This window comes from Grammomys surdaster, unplaced genomic scaffold (assembly GCF_004785775.1).
Source record: "Grammomys surdaster isolate TR1022 unplaced genomic scaffold, NIH_TR_1.0 946, whole genome shotgun sequence".
In the NCBI taxonomy this organism is placed as follows: Eukaryota; Metazoa; Chordata; class Mammalia; order Rodentia; family Muridae; genus Grammomys; species Grammomys surdaster.
This window is the reverse complement of record NW_021605365.1, coordinates 157202-167551: the sequence shown is the minus strand read 5'-3', so window position 1 is coordinate 167551 and position 10350 is coordinate 157202. Positions and strand designations below refer to the sequence as shown.

General features: G+C 48.1%; 1 protein-coding gene across 1 annotated transcript in view; it reads left to right on the top strand.

Annotated features, from left to right (window-relative positions):
- The window catches only part of Dpysl5 (dihydropyrimidinase like 5), a 43133-nt gene that overhangs the window by 22329 nt on the left and 10454 nt on the right, over positions 1 to 10350 (top strand). Inside the window, exons 2-7 of the mRNA XM_028782935.1 lie at positions 2421 to 2579; positions 3059 to 3238; positions 3953 to 4021; positions 6519 to 6563; positions 8033 to 8108; positions 9132 to 9288. Coding sequence (XP_028638768.1) covers positions 2421 to 2579; positions 3059 to 3238; positions 3953 to 4021; positions 6519 to 6563; positions 8033 to 8108; positions 9132 to 9288 — 686 coding nt within the window. The remainder of the gene's footprint in view (positions 1 to 2420; positions 2580 to 3058; positions 3239 to 3952; positions 4022 to 6518; positions 6564 to 8032; positions 8109 to 9131; positions 9289 to 10350) is intronic.

The following is a 10350-nucleotide window of genomic DNA, read 5'->3' as shown; positions in this document are numbered from 1 at the left end:
ATGCTGTGTCAGCCTTGAGTCCCCTAACCTATACCCAGACCACTCTTAGTCCCTGAAAGTCCCAGCCTAAAAGCCAAGAGGCCTTCCAGGATCCACACGAGCCTGGACCTCTCTTCTTAGGGATCAGAACACAAATGTGTGCACACTGGGTCCAAGGGTGGCATTTTGTAGCAGTGGACAGAGTTTGGATCTGTGTGCTTGGCATGTATCCAGGGTGGAAGTTGTGGAGTAGGGTGGGCTCCAGGGCAAGGCAATCTCTCTGCATTATAGCTCAGTTTCAGAGGCCCTTGTAAGGACACATTTATCACGAAAGGAGGAAAACGGTTTATTAGTTCGATCTTCACTGTTGAGTATTTGGAGATTTGGCAAATGAATTGTCTTTTCTACCTTTGCTTTGGTGTCCCAGATGTTAAGAACAGTCCTGAGTCCTTTATTACTACAGTCTCCATGAGTCCCCTTTTTCCCACCCACGGCTGCCGCTGTGCTGAGATGCACAAAGGACAGCAACTGAGAACCAAAGAACTAAACAATTTAGGGTATACAATGCTAGTAAATCAGACTCCCCCATGTGCACGTGGACAGGACAAAACAGAGTACATCCACCTGCTGTAAGAATGAATCAGCCTGGCAGGCTCCAGCAGATCCGGGAACAGAAGCCAGCTAGTAAACTACAATCTGTGCGGCCCCAATCCCCATCCCCACTCCCACGCCTACGTGTATTACACAGAGCTGCCGCCCTCTCTTGGCTGCTTTAAGCAATGCAAGAAGTCAGGTCATTGAGTCTCTGAGATTTTTCATTCTTAATTGTTTGCTGCTTGACTCCTTTTCTCCATCTTAGCACCCTGGAGTGTCTCTGGTTTGTGATCAGGGAATTTGACTTTATAGAGAAAATAAAGCTTTTTACAGCTTCATTGGGCTTTTTTACCCCTGTGGAAAGCAGAATGAATCGGGAAAATTAATTGGGTTGACACTTTACCATTCCATAGTGATATTTGACTTTCTCTTCCAACTGTCCAACCAAGAAGCTGACCCCACATGTGCAGACTCCTCCCTTGGTTATTTTAATCATAACAACTGGGTTTTATTTGGGAACAGCACATTTACCTGACCTTTGGGTAATGTCAGTTTTGGACGTTCACAAAAGTTATCTGCTCAAATAAATCAAATTCGGATTCCCAGAACCTAGCCTGGAGAGGCAGAGTCAGAAGACCCCAGAGCAAGCAGGCCACGCAGACTGGCTCTACCAGTGAGCTCTGAGTTTGCTTGAGTCACCTTGCTTAGTGGTAAGATGGAAGAGCAATTAAGAATAATTCCCAACATCCACCTTGAGCCTCCCCCTCATGCACATCCCTGTGCGTGCACACACACACCCACACACTTTACATACATGTACATACACACGGGTGCAAACACACACAAGACGGGGAGAAAAACCTTTTTTTTTTTCCGAGACAGGGTTTCTCTGTGTAGCCCTGGCTGTCCTGGAACTCACTCTGTAGACCAGGCTGGCCTCGAACTCAGAAATCCGCCTGCCTCTGCCTCCCAAGTGCTGGGATTAAAGGCGTGCGCCACCACCGCCCGGCTCGAGAAAAATCTATTTAAAGTAGTATCTTGTGGAGCCTGTGAATTCGGTCATGCATCTAAAAGTACTCTATCTCAGACAAGACAGATATGATCCTCACGTGCTCGGAGAGGGGACATGGGGACAAAGGGACTGATATGAAAGATGCAGGTGAGGTTGTTTTTTTAAAAACTCCCACACCAAAACAGTACTTTATTTTGTGAATTTTGACCCATTGTTCCTCCCAAGTTAAGTAAAACCGCTGCTTTGATCCCATCACTCAGCAGGCAGAGGCAGGTGGGTCTCTGTGAGTTCGAGGCCAGCCTGGTCTTCAGAGTAAGTTCTAGGACAGCCAGGGCTACTCAGAGAAACCCTGTCTGGATAAATACACAAACAAAACAAGTGAGAAGACAATATCTTTAAAATCCCATAGTAAAGCTCGCTGTGCTTTAATGCCTGTCTGTAACTAGATCACCAGATTTTCTCCGTGAACTCTTGCTGATGCTTCCCACTGTTACAGGTATATACAAACAAATCCTTTGGCCTTTGATTTTGTTGCCAGCCAAAAATCACTTTGAGGGAGATCTTACTGGGAAGGTAGCAGCCAGGCTTGGGCTCCCCAATATGCTAAATGCTTTTTCCAAAGAACCAAGCTATAACTCTGTGTGAGGAGGTTTGTTCACTGAAACCACAGTGCTAAAGATCATCTGTCACACCTCTAAACCTCCTCTGAGTAGGCCTTACTGAGTTTGATCCTCTGTGGTTGTTCTGGGTGCACCTCAACACCGTGTCTCGCCATGATGGTGACTTAGTACAGGCAGAGCTGTGACAATACCATCTTCCCTCCCTCTTCCTTCAGGCGGCCCTCGTTGGAGGCACCACCATGATCATCGGTCACGTCCTGCCAGACAAGGAGACCTCCCTTGTCGAAGCCTATGAGAAGTGCAGGGCTCTGGCTGACCCCAAGGTCTGCTGTGACTATGCCCTCCATGTAGGGATCACCTGGTGGGCACCCAAGGTAACAGTGCTGATAGGACCCTCAAAGAAGGCACCAGAGGGCTGGTATCCAAATGGGTGTGTGACGGAGCTGGCTGCGGCCTGAAGCTCTCCTGTATGCCGGAACCCTCACCCACCACTCCAGCTTCCCTGTGTCCCAAACAAAACATTTAGGAGTCCCTGGAGATGGTGGGCAGGCCTATCCTGCCTAACTTAAAGTGCCCATTTCCCAGCATTCACAGTGAGCATCAAGTTGCAATAGAGTCCAAGGCCGTGGGCTAGACACAGAAGAACAGTGGCTCCCTGTACTGAGCACTGTGTGCTCAGGATATCCCGATAAGGTACCTGGAACATCCGTGGGGAGTTCTGCTCAGTGGTCAGCTCAGGCAGAGAGCACTGACCTGGGACCTGAGACACAGTTAGCCACAGCCTGCCCCATCTCTCCACTGGGCCAATACCTGCTCATCTTACTGGGCACTGACTTTGCATTTTGCTCTCCAGGTGAAAGCAGAAATGGAGACTCTGGTTCGGGAGAAGGGGGTCAACTCCTTCCAGATGTTCATGACCTACAAAGACTTGTACATGCTCCGAGACAGTGAGCTGTACCAAGTGTTTCATGCCTGCAGGGACATTGGGGCCATCCCCCGGGTCCACGCTGAGAACGGAGAGCTTGTGGCTGAGGCAAGTCTGCAATTGAAGTTGTTGTGTGGGGGTGGGGACAATGGAGACAGTTTACAGTGACTCTCTGACCACCTGTCACTGTCCTTCAAAGTTCATTTAAACCAAGGAGTAAAACGGTGTGAGGTGTGAACATCTTGGTCTGAAATATAAATTATATATAAAATTTATTCATTCCAAGGTTTCTAAGTCTTAGATGATAATTGTGAAGGTTATGATAAATTCTATTATAGCAAAATAATTTAGAATATCTCTTGAGAATATTTTTTGAGATGTAGTCATGCAAAATAAATAGCAACACTCCATTTCGTCTACCTGTGTCAGGACGGTTACATCATAAATATCTGTTCTCTGGTACAAAGGATGAACCTCTTGGCTGTCTTGGAGTGAAGCTAACCCTAAGAGCTGCTGATACCAGATATTTGTTGAGGTTTCCAGAGAATCAGCTCCAACTTTTAAACCGACTAGCGGTGTTTGTCTTTGGTCGACACAGGCTCTTGCTTAGCGACTGGGCTGTATTTTTAAGAATAAGAGATATCGTACAGTCCTTAAGAAGTGGGAAGTAAATCAGGAGCTGTTTACTACGTGAGGCCCCAGTTTCTCCTTTGGAAAATGTACATTACAGAAGAGAGCCTAGGAACATAGTTTACTGTCCCTGAGGTTAAGTAGTTTCTTGTACCTTTGTAATTCTGTTGTCTTTTTCTCACTGTTGTTCAGGGTGCTAAGGAGGCTCTAGATTTGGGTATCACAGGCCCAGAAGGAATTGAGATCAGCCATCCAGAGGAGGTAGGAGAAACTTCCTGTGTCTGCGGTCAGCTTCTTTTCTTTCATGTAGACTCCCTGTATTTGTTAGCTTACTGTCACTGAAAACAAGGCTGAGAGGAAAAAATAATAATAATAATAATAGCTCATGCTTATAGTTTCAACAAATTCGGTGGATGTTTCCACATGGGCAGAATCTCATGGTGACAGGAACATGTGGCAAAGGAGGGCTGATCACTAGATGATCAGTCAGTAAGCAAATAGCAAAATAGGAAGTAGCCAGAGAGCTACCAAGGGAAGACACCCCCCCATGACCTTCTTTTGCCTCTTTTTTCCAGAAATACCACCACTATCTAGAGAATTAACATCATGAGACTATGGGAAACATTACTTATTCAAACTGTAACACTCATGGAATCTTTTAGGAGAGATGTCAAAAATATGTTTCATAGCGAGCTTGGGGCCAGCCTGGGCTATGTGAGACCCTCTCTCAGAAAATAAATAAAAGAAAATAAAACTATGTCATCCCATAGGTAAAATTCCCATCTGGAAGCTTCCCAAGAAAAAGCTTTCTCTATGCTGAGGCTTTCCTTAGAAGGACAGGGTAAACCCCGCCATGCTCCATTGAATTCTAATTTCAAGGTGTTAGAGAGACTGTTTCAGGGCTCACTTTATCCAGAATTGAATGTGGAGACAAAAGAGGTGGACAGGAAAAAAAAAGAGGGAGATGGATAGATCCTTTGCATGTTAGAAGAAAGTTAAGCTCAAAGCTGGGACTCTGCATTCTGGAGTCTAGATTCTTAACAAAGAGTTTGAACTCTTCCCACCAGAAACGAGCATGTGTCTGTCCACACCCTGTCACTCATACTACTCACCAAGGTGAAGGGAAGGCCTTTGGCCCTCTGCTTATACCCCTGTGTGGACTTTCATAGGGCACTAACTTGGATACCCAGTGGTCTGCTGCTGAGAGAGTCTGCTCTGGCAGAATCATGGTAGATAAAGAATGCCTTCTTGTGCTAGGGCCCTGTTCTGACATTCTCACCCTTTACGGCAGAAGTGGTCCCCTCTTTCTTCAAAGCCTAAAACACAGAGCAATGGGAGGATGATATGGAACCTGTCTTCCCAGCTCTCATGAGGCTGAGGCAGAAAGGGCACAGGTTCTAGGCCAGCCTGGGCTACATAGCAATAGCTTATCTCAGTCAATCAGTCAATTACAGCATGGAGGTAGTTAGATCTCCGGGAGACTCAATGTGGTCTACACACATTGGTATCACCCAGGAGCCAATTTGGCCTGGCTGCTTCCAACCTTCTCCCTGTCCCTGTTGGTCGCTGGCTCGAATGTAGCTGCTGCTTGAGCACCTCAGAATTAGTAGAGAAATCTGTACCAGGGCTGGGGATGAAGCTCGGTTGGTAAATGTTTGCCTGGCTCATGTGAGGTCCTGACATCCCCAATGCCACCTAAGACTGAAATGGGGTATACACCTGCGATTCTAGCACTTGAAAGGCAAGAGAATCAGGAAGTTGAAGGTCATCCTCAGCTGCCTAGGTTCCTGGAGACTCGGAGCACGTGATTCACTAGGTGGCTCTGTGACATCAAGGTTGACGAAGGGCTGACTCAGACTCGGCCTTAGCTGTCTGTGCCAGGTAAGAGAGGAAAGAGCAAGGCTTTGGGTGATGGGTGATAACAGTGATAATTGCTACCATCAGCATCTGCTACTTAAAAGCAGGGACCTGGGTCCGTGCCAGGGCAGACTGGCCCTCCAGAAAACATTTGACAGTGTCTAGAGATGTTTTTAGCTGTCTCAGCAGAGAGAGTGGGTAGACTAATGCTGAAATCTGATGGACAAAGGGGAGGGACGCCGCAAGCATCCTTCAGTGTGCAAACAGCCCAACCACAGAGAATACTTGGGTTCCGGTATCAGTAATGCTCGGGTACAGGAACCCTGCTCTGGGCAAAGCTCCAGCTTGATCTATTTACGGCAAGTCTGTGATTGCCATTGGGAGGATACAGTAGCACACAGGGAGAGGCGAGACTAAGTTGTTTACTATCCTTCCATTGCCTTAAAACGTTTGTGGGGGGGAGGGGTGCCATAGCACACTTGTGGCAGAGAGCAATTCTGTCAGTGCCAAGCAACCAGCTCACATCACCAGGCTTGCCCAGAAAACACCCCCTTTTTTCTTCATTAATTAATTTATTTACTTTACATCCTGATCAGAACTTACCCTCCCACCTCTCCTCCCAGCCGCTCCCTTTTCCCTTTCTAAGCCCTGTGTAGCATCCGCCAAAGATGCACCCAGTACCCTAAATCCTGGGACTCTCTTTCCATGGAAACCCTGGTGGCTCGGGCCCAGGGCCCCTGCCAGGGTCTTGCTCCTATCCACAGCCAGCCCCTGTGGGTGCAGCCAGCCCCTCTGCTGTGTCAGCTTCCCCAACACTTTCTGTAGAGAGAGCCCTCAGGCAGGTGCAGCTGCTTGGAGGAGATGTTAATGGGTGGTTCCTTCTCGTCCTTGTTTTTAACAGCTGGAAGCGGAAGCCACTCACCGTGTCATCACCATTGCAAACCGGGTAAGTAGTTGCCATCCTCCTGGGACCATGGTTCTTGTCTGAAGGCCACTGCCACAAGTGCCTCTCAGAATCCAGCCAAATGGCTGTGTTGGTCCCAGAGTTGTGGTGTGCATCCTGCCTGCCCCAGCTCTCTGTCCCACCCCTTAGATCAATGAAGCCACTGAAGCTGAGGGTCAATGCTCAAGTATAAATGGCTTACACACTTATAATTTATCTGTATGCTGGTGCTGCGCCTTTGTTTTCTAGCTTCTTTCCCTGGTTCAGTTCAGATGAAGCCATTAACAAGGCACCGGAGAGTGTGTCAGGAACCAGCAAGAGAGGGCGCCAGAAATCAGAGCCTTGTTCTTTACCCAATAAACACATGCTTTCCACTGCCCGCACATCACAGCCCCCTGATCCACTACTTCATTATCTGAAATCACGGTGATAGGATCACACCGCTCTGCCCTGGACAGCTGCAAGGGAGAATGCCGTGTGCCTGGGAGAGGCCATCCTTCTTCCCAGCAGATGTCGCTCAAGAGTTGGATTTGCTCAGATAAGCAAGCTCTCAGGTTCACCTATGAAATCAAAAACTGAGATAGTGCCCAGAAATCTTTACTGAGAGTGTGTCTGCTTTCCCCCAACCCTATGATTCTAATGAGGGATCCTACGTGAGACCTTCCCCTCTGGAACAGCCTGGGCTGCCCTGAAGGATGTAAACACTGAGTTGTGGTTTTACGAATGTGGAAGACAGGGAAGCTGGATGTCAGCCAACCCTAGGATTAATCAACTCAGCCTGTTAGCTCCTTAAAGGTCTGGAGCTTGTTCCATTGTCATGACAACAGTTATACCACATTTTTCCTGATAGACACCCAGCCCATAATAAAGAAGGGTCTGACCAGCCTTCAGCTCCTTGGTTCTTTGATCAGAAGTGCCCAAGTTAGGTCAGCCATGGACTACATTTGCACAATTCTATAGAATAGCTGAACCTATGACAATCCAGATGTTTACAAGATCAGTTTTGGTCCAGTCTAGACTCTGAGCCTGGTTTTTCTCCCGGGTATATTCTGTCTGTTGATAAGGCAACCTTCAGACCACAGGCATCAAGATGTCAGGTACAGGATGTAGTGTGTGACTGTTTCTGGGTTATCATCTTTATAAACAAAAAAATAATAATAAAACGGGAAAAAACCCATGAGATCAGAGAAAATCGGAAGTTTACACTCATCAGCTACAACCTGAGGTCACCTCCCAGGTTGCTGGTGATTCCCCAATGCTGGCTTCTGTCTGCTTCCGCCTTGCTCCACACAGTTCTGCATCCTGTTGTGTGCTCAGACCACAGCCCTGCATCCCAAGCATAAACTGTCATTTGCTGATGGGTGTTGAGTAACACACAGGGATATATGTTGGCGCGGGACTGATCAAGGGGCGGTTGGGTGCATGGCAGCTTTATGGGGTTACTGCTACTTCCTGCTGTCTCTTGCCTTTAGACTCACTGTCCCATCTACCTGGTCAATGTGTCTAGTATCTCAGCTGGTGATGTCATTGCAGCTGCTAAGATGCAAGGTGAGTCCTACCTAGGCTTAGGCACATGTTGTGCAGTGGGATGGGAGAAGGTTAAGAGTCCGTCAGCTAACAGTCTGCCAGGCTAGGCTCTGAGACCACAGATAGCCACAGATTTCTTTGTAACTGTCTGCCTTGGGGTGCTCTGCTCTAGCCTGGGCTCAGTAAGTGAGAACCAGTCCTCTTCCTCACGCATAGCAGCTTTCCAGAAATGTCTATTACCTTCACTAGGTCAGGTAAAATTATCTGAGTCTTAAGTTGACTCGTTAATTGGTGGCTTTTTGGTCTGTTATGTTGAACTAACCTTGGCAACTAACAAACTGGTTCCAGTGGACATGTAGGGGGCAGGGTGGTGGTGAGGGAAGACACTTGTGAAATAACTGTGTGGGCTCAGCTCCCTTTACCAACTCCCTTTGAACCCTACGTTTGACCCCTGAGGAGCACTTATGTGACTCCCAGTAGATGCCCTGGTAGTACTGAAGTTAGTAGCCTGGGGTGCTGGTAAGGGTCTGCTAACAGGAGGAACAAAGCCAAGGTAGTACCTGGGAGTATTAGCCAGCAGCATGGATGTCATCACCTTCACAACATTTTGACATCTGGGCACCACCTTCTGCCTCTCCTTCAGCTGAGGTCCCTTGAGGGATCTCAGCTGGATTGTTGGCCCAGCTTGCTGGATGGACCCCTCTTCCAACTTCCTACCCTCTGAGTCTGTCCAGATTCCACCCCAGAATCTCTAAAGCTGTCACATCACCTGCCTGCACAGAGGACAGGCTGGGCTGCCCACTAGGCCTGGCACCTCATGCCTGCCTTACCATCATCCTGCCTTAATACCACAGCTATCCATACCACATTAGAATTCCTAGAATTCCTAGCCTCAGAACCCTTGTCGTTTGCCCAGGGTCAACAGAATGCCCAAGGGAGCTGGGACAAGCCTTTCCCGTTTGCTTCTTTAACTGCGTAGTGAGATGCACAACTCAACCATGTTGATCAGGGACTTCCAAGTTATGCTTTCGACTCTTCTTCCAGGGAAGGTGGTGCTGGCCGAGACCACCAACGCACACGCCACACTCACGGGCTTGCACTACTACCACCAGGACTGGTCCCATGCAGCCGCCTATGTCACGGTGCCTCCTCTGAGACTGGACACCAACACTTCCACCTACCTCATGAGCCTGCTGGCCAAGTAAGGTGTTTGAGCTGGTCGGCACTCCACACAGAGGCTTTAGGTTTTTAACATGATGTTCTCTAGTTCTAGAAGCCAAACCTGTCCTGGCTTTGGTTCTGTTGGCCCACATGGGTGATTTTACCTGAACCTCCTTCTCCAGAACCCAACAGTCACTTGCTATCCTGCCAGCTTCTCTGACAAGCTGATTTGGAGTGAGAGCATTGGCATTTCAGAGACCACTGGCACCTTGCCCTGAAGCCCTGTGGGGAGTGCTGGGATAGCACTCATCTTTCAATATGTATGGTCTTCTTTCTTCCTGACTGCATTAGTTACTTTGTTACTGCAACAAAATACCTGAGAGAGCAACTTTTAAGAGAGGAAGGGCTTATTTTAGCCCCTTTGCAGAGATATACAGTCCTCCATGAAGGCTTGGGAGCAGACAGCTAGGACACCATATCTCAGTGCATGAAGAGACAGCAAGCAGAGGAACACTGGCAGTTACCTGCTCTGCTTTCCTTTTTATTCAGCCCAGCCCTCAGCCCTTGGATGGTACTGCTCTTACTCTTCCCTCCCTCCTTTCTAGAAAAGCCCTCACAGACACACCCAGAGGCCTACCTCACTCATGCCCTGTCGGTTCTTAATTCAGTCCAGTTGATGTGGAGATTAGCTTACCTTCGCCTCTCCCCATTGTTGCCTCAGTTTCTCTCTCCTTGTGTGCTGCTTCCTCCTTCTGTGCCTTCCTTCCTTCTTTCTGTCCCCTTTCCCGTCTTCTTCCTTGTTGCATCCTCTTCTCTACTGCATTCTCAATCCCTTCTGTGTCTAATGCTCAACCTCCACCTGAATAGATTCTGGATTTGGCAAGACACATTCATGAAGAAGGTGCTTTTGTTTCCATGACAGCTTGAAACTCCTTTATCCTCTGCTAGGGACATCCTGGGGAGAAACATTACTTCCTCTTCTCTTTGGCTATTAAAGTCCTGTCTGGTTTAGAGTCAGCTCCTTATCCAAGTCCCTAGCTCGCGCCCTCTCTCTCTCTCTCTCTCTCTCTCTCTCTCTCTCTCTCTCTCTCTCTCTCTCTCG